This window comes from Falco biarmicus, chromosome 1, assembly GCF_023638135.1.
Source record: "Falco biarmicus isolate bFalBia1 chromosome 1, bFalBia1.pri, whole genome shotgun sequence".
Lineage (NCBI taxonomy): Eukaryota > Metazoa > Chordata > Aves > Falconiformes > Falconidae > Falco > Falco biarmicus.
The window spans coordinates 5,596,275-5,615,470 of record NC_079288.1 but is presented as its reverse complement, the minus strand read 5'-3'; the positions used below and the strand labels follow the sequence as shown (position 1 = coordinate 5,615,470).

The 19,196-nt window shown below is 48.3% G+C and overlaps 1 protein-coding gene and 1 long non-coding RNA gene across 5 annotated transcripts in view; both read left to right on the top strand.

The window, feature by feature from the left end:
• Nucleotides 1-783: 783 nt before the first annotated feature.
• LOC130143759 (uncharacterized) lies at nt 784-12,214 on the top strand. 3 transcript variants are annotated; one of them, XR_008819862.1, is made up of 4 exons: nt 784-902; nt 5,550-5,756; nt 8,082-8,983; nt 9,923-12,214. It is a non-coding gene; the product is annotated as an uncharacterized LOC130143759 (long non-coding RNA). The 3 variants fall into 3 exon arrangements; XR_008819863.1 differs by having other exon boundaries at nt 5,550-8,163; nt 8,784-8,983; XR_008819861.1 differs by having other exon boundaries at nt 5,550-8,983.
• A 3,946-nt stretch (nt 12,215-16,160) lies between these two features.
• Nucleotides 16,161-19,196, top strand: part of HLF (HLF transcription factor, PAR bZIP family member) — a 35,435-nt gene continuing 32,399 nt past the window's right edge. Inside the window, exons 1-2 of one of the 2 annotated variants that reach the window (XM_056351183.1) lie at nt 16,161-16,509; nt 17,891-18,226. In XM_056351183.1, the coding sequence (XP_056207158.1) occupies nt 16,404-16,509; nt 17,891-18,226 (442 nt within the window). In that variant the 5' untranslated portion in view covers nt 16,161-16,403. The remainder of the gene's footprint in view (nt 16,510-17,890; nt 18,227-19,196) is intronic. The other variant, XM_056351277.1, reaches the window with a different exon arrangement.

The window sequence follows — 19,196 nt, the reverse complement described above, 5'->3', positions numbered from 1 at the left end:
TTCGGCTGTTGGAAAGATACAACCAAAAGGAGTCATTTTGTTCTTAAAGGAAAACATGTCAATGCAGTTAATCTCATCTCACTCATTTCTCCATCTGCTCATCTTTGGGAATGCAATCCAGTCACCTGAGCCTAAACGCTGATGCATACGCTTAACCCGTTCTGCCTTCAGATGCTGAAGCAGCACTGTAATACAGGCTCTGGCGTTGCGATAACCATTGAGAGTCCTGCAGTGAGTGATACAAAACCCAAAAATCAAGTCAAAGTCAAGTACACGAACAGGGAAGTCCTGCAGCTGGCTGAAGATAATGGAAAAGTCTGGTTTGCTGTTGTGCTCAGAGGTACAGAACTGGTGGTTGGTACCAAACTGGGAGGGCTGTTGCAGCCCAGGTTTGCTGTCGTTGCTTGTCCCGACTGTTTGGTGTACAGAAATGAATCTGCTTAAAGTGAACAATTTCAGGAAAGCGAAGCAAAAGGCCTTAGGAACTTCACCAATTCATGAAAATATAGATTCCCTCTTACAAGAAAACTTGTTAGCCATCAGGAATGAAGTTTTGCTACAGGAAAGAAAACAAGTAGTGGGTGCTACAAGAGGACTCCTCCAGGCCAGGGACAACTGTCGCCCAGAGAGGTGAGCAGCACAGCAGGGTAATTAGCAATTTGATTTCTGAGCTGGCTGAGAGAAATTACTGCTCTCCAAGTAAGGAGAAGTAGAAAGTATCTAGTTTCTTCTTTTTTTTTTCTTTGTTTTTTTGTTTTTTGGTTTTTTTTTTGCTATAGCCAGAAGGGAATGGCAAGCCAAGGGACTCTGCAGCTGGGAGTGAGGACTGTGGCATGCAGTTGGGTGCATCATCACCTCCTCGAGTGCACAAGAGCTGGTTCCTGAGACAGGCTTGTTACCAGGTAAGCTCTTTCTTGCACTAACAATTTTTGGCTTCTTGTAGTGGAAAGTCCTCAGTCCAAAAAATAAATGTTTGCTCTGTAAAGGTACTGACAAACTCTAGCTCCAGGCAGGAAGGTTGAATGAGTAGAGACATGCACAGAATTGCCTGTAGTTCCTGGCTGAAACCAGGGCCACAGCACAGCCTCCCATCCTCTGTACTATCTGCATTCAGTAGTTGTTCAGGTACTGGTGCCAACACAACATCCATCTGTAGCTCTCCTCTCGCCCTGCCCAGCGCCGATGGATCCCCTGGAGTGAAGCAGTTCTCAGCTGCCAGGCCCCTGTCCTCTGCCGTGTTCCCAGGGGAAAGGCTGCCGCTCTGACCACTCTTGAGCAGGTAAACTGAGTTTGCAGTAATCCCAAATACCTGAGATAAGCAGCACGGCTCTGCCGTGGAGGCTGAAGGCTTTAAGAGCAGGGAAGGACGGGGTCAGATGGATGTACATGCCTTATGTCATGTGGCCCTGCCAGAGCTGCAGCCTAATTGGATTTCACAAATGTGACTTCGCTGTCTCTTGATCACAAAACCGAATTAAACCTCAAGAAGTTTCAAATAAATCCCTACCTGAAAGTTTGCCTCAAAAAGAAAATTACAGTAGTCTCTTTTCAGCTCCTCCTCTGCCCCAGAAGGCAAGAAAAATGAAAACTTCAAAGCAAAACTATTGCTTTAAAACAAATATGAAGAGAAGCAAAGCACAACCAGCAGAGCTGCTGAATTCCTGGGTGCACTGAATAAAATCAGTCATGTGATAATGATGGGATTTTCTAGAACACCTTTTAGGCATGCAATTTCTGTGTTAAATCTATTCAGACATCCCCAGAACATCTGTTTCTTCTATGAAATGGGAATAACAGCCTCTTTTTACAGGGCATTGACAGCTACAGATAAAAGCACGGTAATTGCTAGTAGTGACTATTCCCTAACAAGACATTTTCTTGAAAGTTAACCTGTCAAGATCTTTAAGACTATCGCACATCTACACACAGATTCTGGATAAGAACCTCAGCCATGATAGCTGTGTGCCACTTCACACCGTTTGGGGAGGTAGGGTACTTGTTGAAATCATAGATAACGGTGGGATTCCAGTAGATTCAAGCCTTCCTTGAAGCCAGATCACAAGCGAGCTGCTGCCTGCCGTTGGGCTCGGAGAGGGAGCAGAGCTGCCCGGTCCCTCTGCTTTGCTGTTAATGTGACCTAAAATCAGCCGGAGCTGCTCTAGCGCACTGGTGCGACGGGCTGCGCCAGCTCCCTTCGGGGAGGTGCTGGAACACCTGCTGAACCACCGGGTAGCTCAGGAGGAGGGGAGCCAATGACAGCGGGTGCCCGGGAAGATCCACAGCTCTACAGCAACATGGGTCCCAGCCGCTTTTCATCTGCAGCTCCCACTTTCCCTATGTATATTCATGAGTCAGGGTGCAGAGAAGATGAAAAGGCTGCTAGCAGACTTCTCCCTGGAGTCACCGCTTGGAATGGTACCACATTTCCAGGGAAGCCTCCCCTGCGTTCATAACAAGGCTGTTCTCATGGGAACGCCATCGTTCCTCCGTAGTTTTCAAGGCAGGCAAACGTTATCCTTATTGCCCAAATACTGAGGGACAAGGGGAAGCCACTAAACCTCATCTGCTTTGGTTAAGATCCAGAGCCAGAGTGAAATTTTACCTCTTTTGAAAAACCCAGCGGCAACGTTGCGGTGGATTTGGTGGGTGCCAGGCTGTTCTGGTCTGGCTGGCAGCTGCGTGAACAGCTGGAAAACAGTGCCTGAAAACCAAGGGACAGGGAAACCTGAGCTGCTCTCACACAGGGCTCTAGCAGAGCAAAATTCTGCTGCAGAAAACCTTGCTGGCATTTTGCTTTGCAACAGGGAATGGCAGCTATTGGAGCAGAAAAAAAAAAAACCCACAAACATTCCTGAATGAAAGGGAAGTGACTTTGGAGGAGGCACCAGCTCGGAATAGCTCCTGCCACCCTTTGTGACACCCTCGCTCCGTGCGGGGATGGCCAGGAACAGGCTGTCAGCGTGCTCTGTGTGCAGCGTCCTCTGCTAAGGAATAGCAGTTACTCCCCTGGAGCACCTACAACCTGGAAGAAAGCTAAATCAGACTGATGCTTTTTAATTTTGAGGGGACTGTTATAAATATTGAAAAGAAATCACATCTCCTGTTATCTGTTATAAAACTGGAAAGTTTCAAATTATTTTTCTCAGTTGATTTGCAAACTCTCATTAGTGCTGTGTGCTGATGCCTTATCATAAGGGTGTCTCTGAGTGCTGAAACATGTCTTCTCTAAATGAACCAAAAGCACAAAATTTTGTGTCTGTAGCTGCAATGTGTGTTAGAGCTACAAAATCCTCTCCTGTGAACTCATGCATATTTTACTTCTTTTAAAAATTTTCAAGCATCTTCAGCTTTACAGCAAATCCTACATTTATAATAAAGCCAGTGTTACCTTTCCAAAAAAGACAGTGGCATGGACCACAGCAGACCCATTTCTGACCCTTGTGCCACAAATGCAACATTTCCCCAGATTTCTTTGATTTTAAAAACCACTCTATGTGGCAGTGAGGTATTGCACCTGAGAAATTTCAACAGCCTAGTGAGAGTGCATTCTTCTAGTAGAGATTACTCATGAGCTACTAATCTTAGCATAATAAAGCCTTTGACTGACTTCCAAAGGACCTCAGTGCAACTCGTAAGCAAACTGGTCTCGCCTATTAGTAACGCAGAGTAATCCAGGTGTTTTCTTGGGGGAAAGTATCTTGCACAGGTTCCCTGCCCAAGCCAGACTGGTCCAGCAGCCTTTACCCACCCTGATGGGCTGAGGAAGGCTCAGTTCCCAACAGCCGCTCAGCATGCAGCAGGATCAAACCCTCAAACTCTGCAGTTCAGATGTCTTATGACAAGCAATTATCAGCCTGTTTGTCTGTGCTGGCAAGGTGGGGAGATCTGCAATAGCTGAGATCAATACCAACTCTGTTACTAAGCAGATGCCATCTCGTGGCCTCTCAGCAGCTCATTAACAGGGCTTGAGAGAGCAACCAGAGGATGTTACTGAGAGGGTCAGAGGAATACAGTGTGCTGCTACAGGACTTACTACTGGAAACAAGGACCTGGCTGTCGAGTACAAGAGGCTTGCAATCATAACAGACCTCATTACCTTATTTACATACGAAATCACACAGCTAAGTCCTGCAAATATTCACCTGGAATACAGATGTTACTCCTAAAATCCTCCTACCTGCCTCTGCAGTGAACAAGGACAGCGAGCAAGACAACCCTGACGGACAGAAACCGAGTGACTCACCCAAGGTCATGCAGCAAGCGGTGGCAGAGGCTGGGGCGATGAGCACCAGTCACCAGCCCGGTGCTTTAACCCCTGTGCTGAACTGTCTTGGTCAGTCAAGGCTGCAGATCAGGTGTAAAGGTTGAAGTCAGAAGAAAATTTTATTCTTCAAACACAGTATTAAAAAAATGTTTCCGAACTTTTCTGTGTGGTAGCACACAGATCATTTCCAGTGATGAAAACTCCCGGACCACGTGTTTGATAAACATCACATTTCGGTCTGCGCCTTTCAGTGCTGTTGCACAGCTCTTCACACCCAGCTGGGGCCTCAGTCCTGAGGTGCCCTGTAGCTTAAAACCCAAATATTGTTACAAATATTGTAAACAGATTGAGATGGAATACATGTCTCAGACCCACGACCAGGAGTGCAGGATGGAGACAGCTGTGGGAGCCGCGCACTCTGGTATCTGGGGTGCCCGGGTCTAACGCCCACTGCTCAAGGGAATTCAGAGGCTGAGACAATGTGGCCCTGCGTGCAGAAGGAACAGCTCTTCCAAGGAAGAACTCACATAATATATCAGTTGGCAAGTCAAAGAATGACCAAGATAAAATAATGACGCTGCATGTCTGAGCAAAGCATCAGAGAAATGTTCCAAAAAGTCTTGTCTAGAAGTCTGCAGCAGTTGAAGTTTTGTTTCTGTTGCATGGAAGGTTCTTGGCCATAGAGGCATTTCAGTGCCTGTTGGCCCCAGTTCTCAGCAGGACAGAGAGGAAGGAATGCCCCGAGGAGCAGAACAATCATTTGGATGTTCAAGTGCAAGTGCAAAATTCTGTGAAAAGCTGATTGTACTTCATGGAGTTAGCGGATGAAATGCTGTATCCATGGTATCTAAGAAGGTGACTCATGTCACCACTATAAATATTAAGCTTGCACAGAATATATTCTGGTAAAATCTGCATTTGTACAACAAGCTTGTACTGAGGTTCTACTTCTTCCAGTGTTAATGGTGCATCTCTCAGGATGAAATGCCAGTGTAAAACAGCTGAGGCCCCAGGAAGCCATGCTCCACAAGCTCTGCTCTCCCTTTCTCAGCCATGGCACCATGCACTAACCACTGCGCTGCTGCCAGCAGAGCCCTGAGCTGGGCATCGTACCCCGGCAGCATCGTACCCCTGGCAGCATCATACCCCCGGCAGCAGGCAGCACGCCCCAGGCTGAGCACATCAGCGTGCATCATTATGAGTGCATGAAGTCGGTGTGGAAACGTCTCTGTGTACAGCTTTAAAAGCTTAATGCCATAATTGTAATTCAAAATATTTACTTCAGCACAGGAACAAGTCACTGGCCCCTCTCTGATGCTGCCTGTGCTATCGGCCGTTAAGAATAAAGTGATACCGCCTGGAAAGAAAAGTAGCCGTGAATGGGGTAATCATTAAACAGCTGCATGCCAGCCTGTTTGGGTCTTTCCTGGGAAGCAAGGACATCGCACTGGAGTATCTGGAAGTTCCTAGAAGAAACAACAGACCTCATAAGGTAAAGACATCAGGCAGAGCTCTGCTGGCAATCTGGAATTTGCATCAGCAAATAGCTCTGGGTGTTTGTGCTTGGAGAGGAGCTGTAGCTTGCCTCCCTTGGCAAAAAGGGAAGGGAAAACCAGGCAGCCTCTCCACGCTGACAGAAGTGCTGCTGAGCTCAGGAGCCCTCCCTCTCCTTTGCTAGCTAAATGTTGAGGGACAGGAGGAAATCAGTGGGGAAAAGAGTATTGTATTTGTGGCTGCTCTGTAGTCAAGGCCTTTAAGTGATATAAATAGGACTTAAAAAAAAAATAATTTACTGAGTTCTTTATGACTTTTAGGAGATACAAATAACGAAGAACCTTCTTTGCTTCCCTTGTTTAAATATTCGTTGGTTCAGTGAAGGTGGAAAAAAGTCAGAAAGCTGAGTTGGGTCAACATTACAAGCCTTTGGAAAAAAAAAATAGTAATAGACTAGCACCTCTCCTCCACCCAGGGTCACAAAACAGATGAAATCTAGCGGCTTCGGTAGTTTTTTGCATGCGTTATTATATATCTTGAGAGTCTGATGAAATGGAAAGACAATAAAATTGGAATCCTATTACTATGTATGTTTCGTGAGATTAGTAATTTCACAGTATATTAATTTTTTCCTAGATTAAATGTGTAACAGCACTTGATTTAACAGCGAAGCACGGGTAAGACAGTATTCCAACATTGCTGTGAACATCTGTTCCGAGTTACCACAATTCCAGCTGAAAAACAAATATTTCCACTATAAATCAACCAAAACATCATCCTGAGTGTTGTAACAGATGCAAAATGATTCTGACTCCCTCTGCCCTGTGGTTTGGCTCTTTCCTTAAAATTGCTGTGAATATATTTATTTACACGCTTCAAGAAATACACATCTGAAATGGCTCTTTAAGCTTATGTAGAATATGTCCAATGTTACTCCAAAGCTAACAGTCAGTTGATAGACTATCTTAGTAACTCCAGATACTACTATTAGCATAAACTCTAGTTACAGCTTTCCAGATAAACCTGGTCCACAGCAACACTTAAAGTCCTGCCCAAGTGTTCTGAACACTTCAACCCAATTCTACTAGAAATGATGACCTGGAGTTGGTGCAAACGTGGGTACTTGTTTTGATTTTCGCTTTCGTTCTGTTCTGGTGTGCTTTGGTGGGTTTTTTACCCGCATTGTTACTGCTGCTATTCATCTTTAGTTTCATGAGCTAAATGAATCAGAGGAGATATTGATTTACCTGGGATAAAGAACTGAGATTTGTTTACTAAACATGAAATTTGGAAAAAGGCTTTGCAAGAGACTTCCGGGTTAGTGGTCTCAGTATGTGAATAAAATGGCTTGTTTAGGCAGAAGCTGCGATTCCGTACTTTGTTTAATTGCATTAAGCTGCATCTGACCAACTCTGATTAAAGATGCTTTCCTTTTTTGAAATATTCATGCGGAACAGATAAGCCAGATCAGGAGAGAACTGAACTACGGTATCATAAATAACAACACAGTCTTGCAGGGGGGAAGGAGAAGTCCTTTGGGTTTACCCCTCTTTGCACAAAATACACTTTGGGGGAAGAAACAGCCCTGTGTTTTGAGGATGACGTTCTGTAGTTGTTAATCATTTTCTGTCTTAAATGCTTGGAGGAAAACCAGTGTGTGTAGACTAAATATAACCGTGCCTTTTGTGATAGTTGGGAAATGGGAGCTGCAGGCTAGTTATCCAGCCCATAAACAGGAACACATGGTCCATCCAAAGATGTGATGATGGCAAACGGAGCACTTAGGGGAAGTATCAGGACCCAGCTCACACTGTCACTGTGACAGCAGCATGTGTCAGACGGGGGTTTTCAGGGGTCTGTGTCAAAGTGAATGGAAATCATAAGAGGGGTCCAGCCATAAGCACCTGCATCCCCTTCAGAGGTGTCAAAATTATTATAAAAGTCTAGGACCACATTTTCTAAAGGCAATTTGTTAATTAAGGCATAACAGTTAAAAAAAAAAAAAGTTGCATATATTTAAAACAGCATAAGAATGTGTATTTTGTTCAACATTTCTATTTGTAAAGAGATTGAAACACATTCTATATGCAGTAGGCTGCATGCCTTTTATGGCATTATACATTTGCTTTATATATTGTTAATTAGACCTAATTTGGCCCTTGAAAAGAAAAATCTCATTAAAATTCTGATCAGTGATGTTGGCAAGCAGCCATCCAAAAAGCCTCTATTTCTTCCTTTGATAAGTTTGAAACTGCTATAACAAACAGTAAAAACAAGATCACAGCCTTCTTTCTCATGCCAATCAACATAATGTATTCTCCAGGTCAAAGCCATTTAAGGGAAAATACAGGAGGAGGACATCTTTATTTCCTTGTATACATGCTGTCAGATGGCTACAGAAAACTGTAAGTATGTTTGTGCCCTTTGGCAGCTTAAAAAAACAACACCAAAAAACAAAAGACTGCCTATGAAAATGCTAGTTGTGAGCCTTCAAAAACAACTTACTCGGCAAGGAAATTAATTAAAAGATTTTTAAAAAAAAAATGATTTAAAAATGAATGGGAATAAAAATAATACAAAGCTGGTATAATATTAAACTAGTTATGTCTGATATTTTCAGTACAACTTTCTGCCTGATGCTTTTGATATAGTTTAAATTCTAAACGCCTGGCCACGAAAACATACAGACAAGAATATCTTCAGTCCAAATACAGTCAGTTATGCACCCACATCACTGCAGATCAGAGCAGATAACTTTAAAAGAAAACTTGGCATTAAAAAATAAAGTCAAAGACAGAATTAAGCAACAAACAATAGCAATGCTTCTGTGCTTCCTTGTGTCCGCACGTTTATCGAAGGGTTATTATAATACAGCTGCCAGCTATCGTTGTATTTGTCCCAACTAATTGAAACCTTTCACTTCAATGCATAAAAACAACTTTACGAGGCTGAACACTGTTTGAAATGGCAAATATGATGCATCTCTTCTGTTGTACGTCTTTTCTGTACACATCTGTCCTCGCAGGAGATGTTAGCAATTAATCTAATCCTTCAGAAGATAAAACAGGCAGCAGGACTTTTGCAGAGCTGCTGAGCCCAGAGGAAAGGAGAGGTAGGAGGACTCACAGTTTGAACGCTCCGAATCCGTTCCTTTCCCTCAGAGCACAATCCCCAGTGTGCAGCTGCTCCATCCTGCGTCACAGCACGCGGCAGCCCTGGACACTGGTAAGACAAAGCCAACATATGATTCTGGGAAAATACCTCCTTTTTCTTTTGATAAACAGTCATACGACTGAAATCCAGCTTTGGGATGCTCTGTATCAGTAAAGGTGATTCCACGTTTGAATATACATTAAAATATCCAAGTTACTAATACTCCATTTTTTCCAAGCCCTTTTAAACTGTAATCTTCACAGATCTAATCAGGCTTTCTGTATCAAATAAAGTAGGGAGATATATGCACGGAATCCAGGGTACATTTGCCTCTTAAGACAGTGTTCAGTGTTACTGTCTCTGTGTTGCATTATGATACTTGCATAAGTAGGTTTCCAAAAACCTGGGAAGCCTGGTACACTCATCTTCAACATATTCAATGTGCCTGTTCTGATACTGAGATAGCAACTAGTTTCCAACTGAAAGTTCTGATGAGAGATTTAAAGAGAATGAAATGGGCCACACGAGAGACGATAATTTAGGAGAATCCCCCTGGCTGGGCTAGGGAAGGGGACTGCTGGCTGACAGCAGCACTGGGAACCTGCTTTGCTGCCGCCTGTAACTGGGAGTACATTAAAAAAAAAGGGGGGGGAGGGCACGACCCAAAACCAGTCTCATCTACGAGTCTTCATGAATCTAAACCTGCAGGATGAACTGCATACAGATTAATAGTGTTCATTTCTGCACCACTTGCTGCTCTTCTGAAATATGTGCAGTTAACAATGATTCTTTTGTCAAGGGGACATAGCATGACTTTAATGCCTTTATGTTTAGAAGCTTGATTTTTGTCTGTAGGGATTTTCCCAGCTTTCTGCAGAAGGCCAGGCTTTGCCAAAGATAAGAGAGGTTTACCATGTGTCTGTGTTCTTAATAATCTAAGCCCATGGGATCGAAAACTAGTTTGGGGTTTCTGCAATTTTTATTTACTTTTTTTTTTTTTTTTTTTTACAGAGGGAAACCTGGGAGCAGGGTGGATGTCACAGAACTGATCACAGAAGTACAGGACAGAAGGAGATCCCAAGTTCAGGGCAACCTTGCAAGCCTGAAGCTTGGGGGGTACTAGTCAATTCAGTGAGTTTCACAGACCTCCTTGAAGAACATGGGTTTTCAGCACCAAGTTCTACAGATCCAGATCTGATAAGCCTATGCATGCAGAATGCATCAGGCTACATTGTGCCTGACCTTCCCCAGCACCCTGCCTCCGGCAAGCGCTCTGAAAACAGCCATTTGAAGTCAGAGAAATCTGGGTCATTGACTTCAATAGAAACTCTGAATAAGGAGGAGATGCTCAGCTCCTGCACCTTTCACTCCTCCCTCCTGTTACAGCTCTGCCTGGGGATGGGCTGTTTTATTCTGTGCTCGTGGGTGCTCTTCTATCTCCAGTAAAACCAATGCCAACTTCCAAAATCAAACAGCCTGAGCATGTAAGAACAGCTATTTCTAACTGTCTTTCTGCAGCATGCAAGCCAAAAGTGAGACAGGAAGAGGAACGGAGCACAGAGGAATAAATGGAAGGATCAAGTTGTTTCTCCCATTGGCACCAGCTGGGAGTTGTCCTTATTCAGGGGAAGGTCTGCCGGCAAAACAGGCCAGCTACTCGCTTATCGCTTGTCTCAATCCAGTTCTGTCATCTGGCTGCTTACACCTACTGGGTCTAAACAATTCGCCAAGGCACCGAGGGCACTAGGTGCTTGAAACAGGCTTGAGAGGCTGGTTAATGCTTTACAAGGCTAAGGTTGCTTTAAAAAGCATAGCAGAGTGTTTGTTCCAAAACTGTAGTCATCACTGAGAGTAACACTTGCTGAGTTCAAATCAGGTCAGCTGCCCAGGCAAGTACATGCATTTGATCTACTGTCATGGTAAAGGCTGACTGCAAACCTTGGCAGAGAAAATTATTAATCTTTCAACTCATAGCATATAAGCAATGACTAGTAATACCTATTTTTCTGAGAACTGGAATGCCTTTTGGAACCGCTCCAGATTACTTAAGAGAAGTTCCTCTGCCATCAGCCAAAAGCAGTTCCAAACCTGTCTCTCCCACATTCAATTAAACCTAACAAAAATAATAATAATAAAATAAAAAAATAAAGTGAGGCGGGGGCAGATCATGGTTCATTCAACAAGCATTTTTCCTCTTGCAAGGAGCCACAGCAACTCGCTCAGCTGCACGCCACATGAGCAATAAACATCAATTTTTAAATAATTTAGCACTGTTGGTAGCAGCTTTCACTTGGAAAGCCAAGCAAGGGCTACTTCCAGAACCTCTGCGACGATGAAGGAAGTGGAGGGCAGACTTTGCTCCTTGGTGCTTCTCAACCTTCTCTTCAAAAGCTGCTGCTTTTTAGCTCCACGTAGGGTGTGGGTATCTGAACATCCTCATGTGGCTTTTTATGTACTTCTGAGTTCTGTGTTAAATATAGCTGGAGATGTGCCACCATCTGAGGCCAATCTGGGATCATTTCACTGGTTTAGGATGAATTAGAACTAAAACAAAGGCTGAATCTTGAGCCTCTTCAAATTCTCAGATTCTCTCTGGTTTTCTGTGCATCTCAGTCCTTTCATCCATCACTTTGGCTCCTAAAGGCCTGAGATGGGGCTCACTACCAATAAACCAGTAGCTATTTAAGGTACTGGGAAGCATTTGCTTTTCCAGTCTGTCCTGTGCCTGACCCAAAAGCTTGTTCTCCTGTATTATTTATCCTCTCCGCCTTGTAGCTTGTTATCCATCCCCCTGCTTTTGTAGTTCTTTTCTCCGCACAGGACATATTTAAAAGAAAACAACCTAACAGAGGAATTTGGTGACATCAGCAGCCCAGCTGCGACTGTATGCATACCTGATCAGGGAAGTTTTGCTCAGGTTTGAGAGGCTTCTCCGACTGCACGTACAGTACTGGCTCCTGTTTAACCCTGGGACAGACAGGATGAGGCGGGCAGAGGAAAGGGCTGGATTCTTCAGACCAGTCTAGATTTAAATGCATGTGGAGCTCTAGGTTACAAGGTGACTGCAACAGACCTGTCCTCCAGCACAGGAGCAGGCATCCTTCCGCCTGGCAGTGTCAGCATTTCCGCTAAGCCGTGATTATTGCCCAGCCTTCCTGGCCCAGTTTTATCTGTGTTTATGGAGAAAATACAAGTAGGTCCCCTGGAAGATACTGGTTAGATGGATCCCCAAAGACAATGTCACCTAAGCTTTCTGTATAGGTAAGAAAAACTGCAGTCTCGTTTCCAGAAGGTGGTTCTGAACAGAAGTCGTTTCAAGCTGTGCAGATGCAGTAGGGAAGAGAGTGGGACTCAGGGGGCCCTTACTGCTCCCCACAGCTGCGGGGCAGGGGCTGTAGGTGGGGGGCGTCCGTCTCCCCTCCCGAGTAACAAGCGACAGGACAAGGGGGAACGGGCTCAGGCTGCAGGGGGAGGTTCAGGTTGGATGTCGGAAACATTCCTTCCCTGGAAGGGTGGCCCAGCGGTGGAGCAGGCTGCCCCGGGAGGCGGTGGGGTCACCGAAGCGCGGACGCGGTGCGCAGGGCGTGGGTGGGGGTGGCAGCGCTGGGTTAAAGGTCCGTGACCCAGGTGTCCCGTGCACAGCGGGGAGCACAGGTCCCTCGGGCGCGGTGCTGCAGGCTCTGCCTGCACCGAGCCCCGCGCCGCTGGGAAACGTTTCACACGGCCTCGGCGGGGACAGCCCCCGCCCTTACTCCGCGTTGCACGCACGGACACGGGCCGCGTTAGGGAGCGGAGCGCGCCGGGGTGCGAGCCGGGCCGGGGGGCAGCGGGGCACGGCGGCAGCGCCCCCCCAGCTGGCGGGTCGGGGCGCCTGGCGGGCTCGCAGCCCAGCTGCCCCGGGAACGGCCCCCGCTGCGTCGCCCGGTTCCGCCGTTGTGCCGCGGGGCCCGGGGGCGGGGCGGGGGCGGGGCGGCTCACGGGGCGGGGCGGGGGAGCGCGGGCCCCGCCAGGAGCCGCCGCCGCAGCGGGGGAGCGCGCGGCCACCCGCGCCTCCGGGCCCTGCCATTGGCCCAAAGTAGGTCAGCGCGCGCGCTCACGTGACGGCGCTCGCGTGCGTCTCCCCCGCTCCGCGTGACGGCGGCGCGGCAGGGGGCAGGGGACACGGGGCAGGGATCAGGGGACAGGGGACACGGGGCAGGGATCAGGGGACAGGGGACAGGGCCCAGGGATCAGGGAGCAGGGGTTAGGGCTAGGGGCCGGGGGTCAGGGGCCAGGGGGCTGGGGGCCGGGAGGATCCGGCTGGGCCACCGTTAGTTGATCCCTTGATCGTTTGAGATGCCGGCGGCGCTGCGCTTGGCCCCGGGCAGGTGCCGGCGCTCCCGTGAGGGGACCCCGGGCGCAGTGCTGGTGGCGAGGCCCCGCCGTGCCCGGCCGTGGGCTGCCAGCCCAGAACCAAAGGCAGGGCCAAGGTGGCCCCGGGCCGTGCCGCCGGGTGGCCCCGGGGCTGCCCACACGGCCACGGGGGCTCCTGCTGCCACAGGGGTGGCTAACCCTGGGCGCGTAGGTAGAAGAACCCCTTAAAAGTGTACAGGCTTTTTGAGCTTAAAGTTTTCTTTTCAAATTGTCTGTGCTAAAAGAAAAGAATTGCTTTTAAAAAAAATCTTGGAAAATGGTACATTAGCTTACATGTATTTGGTTTGAAAAAAACTAGGATCTTTGGGCCATATAACTGGTCACATTTCTGTGTTGAAAACACTAAGGGCAGAAACATAAACATTGGCTGAGATTTATTTTTTTTTTAATTGGGGACCGATCAAGGTATTTTCTACACAAAACCTAAGTAGCTGTCATAGTTGTTCATAAGCCATAAAATAAACACTTCACGGGTGAATGCTAAGCTAAGAATACATGCCAATAAACATTGGCATGTGTTAGTATTTTGCTTGGAAAATGTAGAAATCCAGTTAGTGTATCATTAGCTCTGTTTTCGTTGTGTTTGCCTCACCTGGAGTGCAGCGTGCAGGCTCAGCCAGTGGCCAAAATAGCATGAAAGAAGCGGGGGCCACCTTTGGAAAAGCATAGCCAGTGAAAATCGGTAACTCATGGGTAAATCCAACACCAGTACTCAGTAACAGGGTGCTGTCCTGCCAGCCTGGCGATTCGGGCTGCTTGGAATGAAGCCTGCATCCAGGACAAGGCTGGAGTTAAATTACTGCTCCTGTTGTACCGTAAGACTGAAAAAACCAGCTCCAGCACCCTAACTCAGGTACTTTGCTCAGCTCTTCTGGCTGGTCCATGTATCAGGAAGAGTTGTTCCAGCTTTCTCACCCAGGACATTCCCAGCACTTCATGGTCCATCTGTAACTGTATGCAGTCCTTAATGTCTGGCTGCTTCGTTTTGTTCCACACTTGCACAGATCTACACAGAATTCATCCTATTCAGTGTCAAGTAGTGAAACTGCAGTTTTCCTGCCATTCTGTTGCATAGAAAATGCCGTTTCTTTCTGTCAAGTATATTTTGTCTGTAGTGGTCAATAACCATAAAAACCTAAGTAGTTCTGCTCAAGTTGAGCTTTCATTACATCCCTAACTAATCTTGTTTGTAACTGGCGTTTCCCAATACCCCCATTACTTGAACATCTTCTATTCTGTGTAGTCTTCTTTGTTGCTTACCAGATCTCTTAAATGTATCTTGTTTTATTCTTTATACTGGATAGAAAAAACCTTCTGTACTGTATCTGCATATGGATTGCAGATCGCCCTAATCTTTATGTCGCTCATTCTACCTCTGTAATTAAAGGTTTCCAGTAACTAGCAATTTGGCCGTCTGAGGCAACATTGGTATATGTACAATCATTTAATAATCTACTGCTTTTTTTAGGTTAGGTGGCTTCGAAACTACTGTGCTGCTACTGTCATATTCCTGCTTGAAGCCCCTCCAGTTGCCAGCCTGTGGCATTTGAAGGTTTTCCATAACCCCGCTCAGCTGTGCCATAGGTACGTCGATCTTACGCTGTCTCTGGTTCTGAAGGGCCTGATGAGTGCAGTTGCCAGTCTTCAAGTTTTGGTTGTGCTAGTGCAATTTTATTGATTTGAACGTACTTTAGACTTTGATGAGTTGTTTGAAGTTGTTTGTTTTAGTTGGATCGTTTGACTAGACGCTAGTCAGTGCACGCAATCAGAGAGAGATGCATATGGGGATAACGTAACTGTCCAAGCCAGACTTCTGTTCCTCAGGGAGCTTTTGTTTCCAAATAGTGGGCATCCCAACTAAAAGCTTACTCACGTGATTTATCTGTATTTGCTTGTAGTGAGTATTTATGATTATTTGTTACTGGCAGAAGAACTGACTTTTGAAGAACACTAAATACAGATTGTAAAGCTATACAAAATGCCATCCAAAAATCCCAAAAGGATGATGAGAAGCAGGGAGATACAGATGCCTACAGGCACCTGAAGGGCTGCAGTTACTCCAGCACGATGGCAGCTCTGGAGCAGTCTGTGCGGTGGGGCCGCGGCCTGCCAGGGCGGCTGCAGGCCTGAGCGGTGGGAAGCCAACCCAACTTGTGAGGAACTTGGCAAGCGGGAATCCCTTTCCAACACAGAACTGGGACATGCTGGTGGGCCTCCTGCTAGTGGTGGCAGCTCTGTCACCCCTGCTCGTCCCGGTAACTGGTGAGGGAAGCGATCCGCTTGCGGCAACGGGGCGTATGGCAGGCCCGCTCCGGCACGCAGCGCCCACGGGCCCGGGAACCGGTTCCCCGAGCCGTGTATCATAGGAGCACCCGGGCCGGCTCCCCCGGCGCCAGGGCAGCCTGACGGCCGCCCCCCCACGGGCTGGCCCCGGCCGCCCCTCCGGCCGCGGCACTGTCCGGTCCCTCAGGCGGCCGCGGGGGGGGGCTCGCCCACTCGCTCCCCTCAGGGGCGCCGCCGCGCTCCCCGCTGCCCTCACGCTCGGATGCACCGAGCGAGGTCAAATGCTCAGCGCTCATTAACATTCCTCCCGGTTACCGGGGAGACGGCGGCGGGGGCAGCGGGGCGGCCGCGCTCCTCACCGACCCCGCTCTCTCAGGAGGCGCTGGCGGCTCCCCGCCCCCCCCGCCCGCCGGGGGTAACGGCCGCCGCGCGCGCGCCGGCGAAGGGGGGGGCGCGGGGCGGGGCGCAGCAGAGGGGCGGGGCCGCCCGCCGCGCCCCCCGCGCCAATGGCGGGGCCGCGCCGCGCCTGACGTCAGCGCCGGCAGCGCCTGCACATGGGCGCGCGGCCGGGGCGCGCGGCGCAGAGCGGGCGGCGGGAGCGGCGCGGGCAGCGGCGGCGGCGGAGCTGCGCGGCGGAGCGGCCTTTCCCGCGCCCCTGCTCCGGCGGCCCTCGGGCGCCCCTCGCCAGCGCGGCTCGGCTCGGCCCGGCGCCCGTCTCACCGCGCTCTGTAGCGGCGCCCGCGAAAGGAAGGGGAAGGAACCGCTGCCGCGCAGCTGCCCCGAGGCAAAGCCCATCATGTCGCGGCCGCTCCCGCTGAACCCCACCTTCCTACCTCCCACCTACGGGGTGCTGAAGTCCCTACTGGAAAACCCGCTCAAGCTGCCGCTCGCTCACGAAGACGGTGAGGCTTCCCCGGGCAGCCCGCGCTCCCCCGGCCCCCCGGGGCCGGCTCTGCCCCTCCGGGCGCTTGCGGGCCCCCTCGCACCCCTCCGCACCCCGGGTCCCCGAGGGCAGGCGCCCCGAAATGGCAGCCCCCTTCCTGCCGCTACCTCAGGGGCCGCTGCCTCGCTCCCCACTTTCTCCCCGCGGCGATTAAGTAATGGGATGATTTCGGGGACGTTAGGCGGCGAGCGATGGCCGCAGCCGGCCTGACCTAACGGAAGGCGCTCGGTTTTTCCATCGCGGCGGAGCCACCGGCTCCGGCCGCCTGGAAAAATAAATTAAAGGGCGCGATTTACCTCAGGCGAAGCGGCGGGGGGGCGGCACGGCCCGCCATTCCCCACCCACCCCACCCCCCGGCCGCGCCCGGGTCCCGCCGCAGCCTCCCCGGGGCGGCCCGCGGCTCCGTGCGCCCCCGGCCCCCGCCGGGCTACCCCGCGGCTGCAGGGCGCTCCGGGCCCGGGAACTTGCAACTTTTCGGGAAAGCTGAGGCAGTGCGGGTGCGATCGCACCTGGGATTTCGAGTGACTCAAATGCGCGTTCAAAGCAGAAATCTGTGAAGGGTTTTGTAGAGCCAAGGCGGTTTGTACCCTCAGCTTCCCGAATTTCATTGCAAAGCCACTCTTAGCAGTTCGGTGGGGTTGCTGCCAGTGGTTAAAAAGAAAATGTTACGAAGGCGTGGTAGTTACGAAGGCATACAGTCTTGCAAATCTTGTAGAGAAATCGGGTGCTGCCCATCAAAAAGGTGTACGGAATGTTGGGGGAATGAGTAGGAGGCATCATTTTAACTTTTGCTTTCCTTCCGCCTTTGACTTGTTCCTTGGCTTTGCACATCACAGTGCGTATTCTGCCAGGCTTCACTGCTGTTTTAAGTTAGTACATGTTAAGAAGCACTGAATTTGAGGACTATTTTCCTTGTGTAAGGATTAGCAAGACTGAGACCTTAATTTAGAAGTATGACAGGATAATAAATTACAGGGATTTTAGGTTAAGGCTGTTCCTTTTCAACAGAATACAGCAACAGCTTCCAGTTTGCTTTAACTTAAGTATTCAGCAGACTTAAAAGTGAGTATTTATTGAAACTGACGCTTAAAGCCATGCATGTAGTGGGATTGTTAACTAAAAATAGAGGAAAATCTCAAAAACACAGTTAGATCCAGCAGAGGTGCTTGGTTGGCATGACCCTTCAATTCTTTATTAAATAGAGTGAATCTAAGGAGTTAATTATGTGGAGGGAGTACTTGTTTCTTAAAACTGACAGTGCAGCAGAAATAATGAAAGTGGTACTAGCCAATATTTTTAATTACTGAGCTCTTACATCTTTATTATGTGTTTTGTTTAAGCATTCGGTAAAGAAAAAGACAAAGAGAAGAAGTTAGATGATGACAGCACCAGTACCACAGTCCCTCAGTCAGCTTTCTTGGGCCCAACATTATGGGACAAGACACTGCCATATGATGGAGACACTTTCCAGTTGGAATACATGGACCTGGAAGAATTCCTCTCAGAAAATGGCATTCCACCCAGCCCAAACCAGCACGAGCATAGCCCACACCAGTCAGGTCTCCAGCAAGCTACCTCAGCATCACCTTCTGTCATGGACCTCAGCAGCAGGGCTTCTACTTCAGTCCATCCAAGCATGGTGTCACAGAACTGCATGCAGAGCCCGGTCAGACCAGGTAAATCAGCCCTAAGAACTTCTTACGGATTTTGGCATGAGCCTTTCTCCCTAGTGTAAATCGTTATTCTCCCTGTATGGTTGACAAGCAGCTTAGAGAGCTCCAATATGATTCAAGTCACTTGCACTCCAAAAAATGAAAATAATAGCTCTGGTTATTGTTAAGTTGCTCCACTGGCATTTTGGTTTAAATTATGCAAGGAAGCTGTGGGAATTCCAAGGAAACTTGCCTATCTTTCTTTCTTGGTAGCCTAGCTATTGGCAAGTAGAAAGACCGCAAATGGAGTAGTAGGAATGCATAGATGCCATGGTGTTAAATGAACAGGTAGAAGAGAAAACGCCAGCGTTTGATGTGAGAACACAGAAGTGGTCAATTATTCTGAAGCTAAAACTTAAAGACAGTGCTTTCTGTTTGACATTTTGGCCATAATCTTTCTCTTTATTGAGCAAAGTAAATTTTTCTATAGTGTGTGGGGCAGGAGTGGAATTTTGGAGCTGCATTTTAATCGTGTTTATGTCTGCATGAACTGAGTGTAACTCTAGTTGGTAACTTGCATCTGCACTCACCTTAAGCTGTAGGCAGATAAAGTATCTTGGAGTTCAAGTTCTGATTTTAATGCATGATTCAAACCCATTTAATGTCAGTGGAAGCCTTGCATTAGTTTATTAGCACCTGAAATCATCCCTTTAGAGCCACTAGTATGAGTCCAGAGTAGCAGCTCTGGCATGACACAGGCATGGCTGAGATCATGGTCAGTGGAATAGCGTCAACATTGAAGTTTGGAAAACTTGGAGCTTAGCCTTTTTTTTTTTTTTTTTTTTTTTAAAGACCAAGGGTGACTTATTTATTGTGCTCTTCTGCTCATACAAGGTTTGCAAGAGCAAAGTGTGCTCTTGGCAGCAGGAAACCACTCCTCTCCCTTCTGTTTGATCATTTGCCACGCTCAGCGTGCGAAGTTATTGTCAGAATC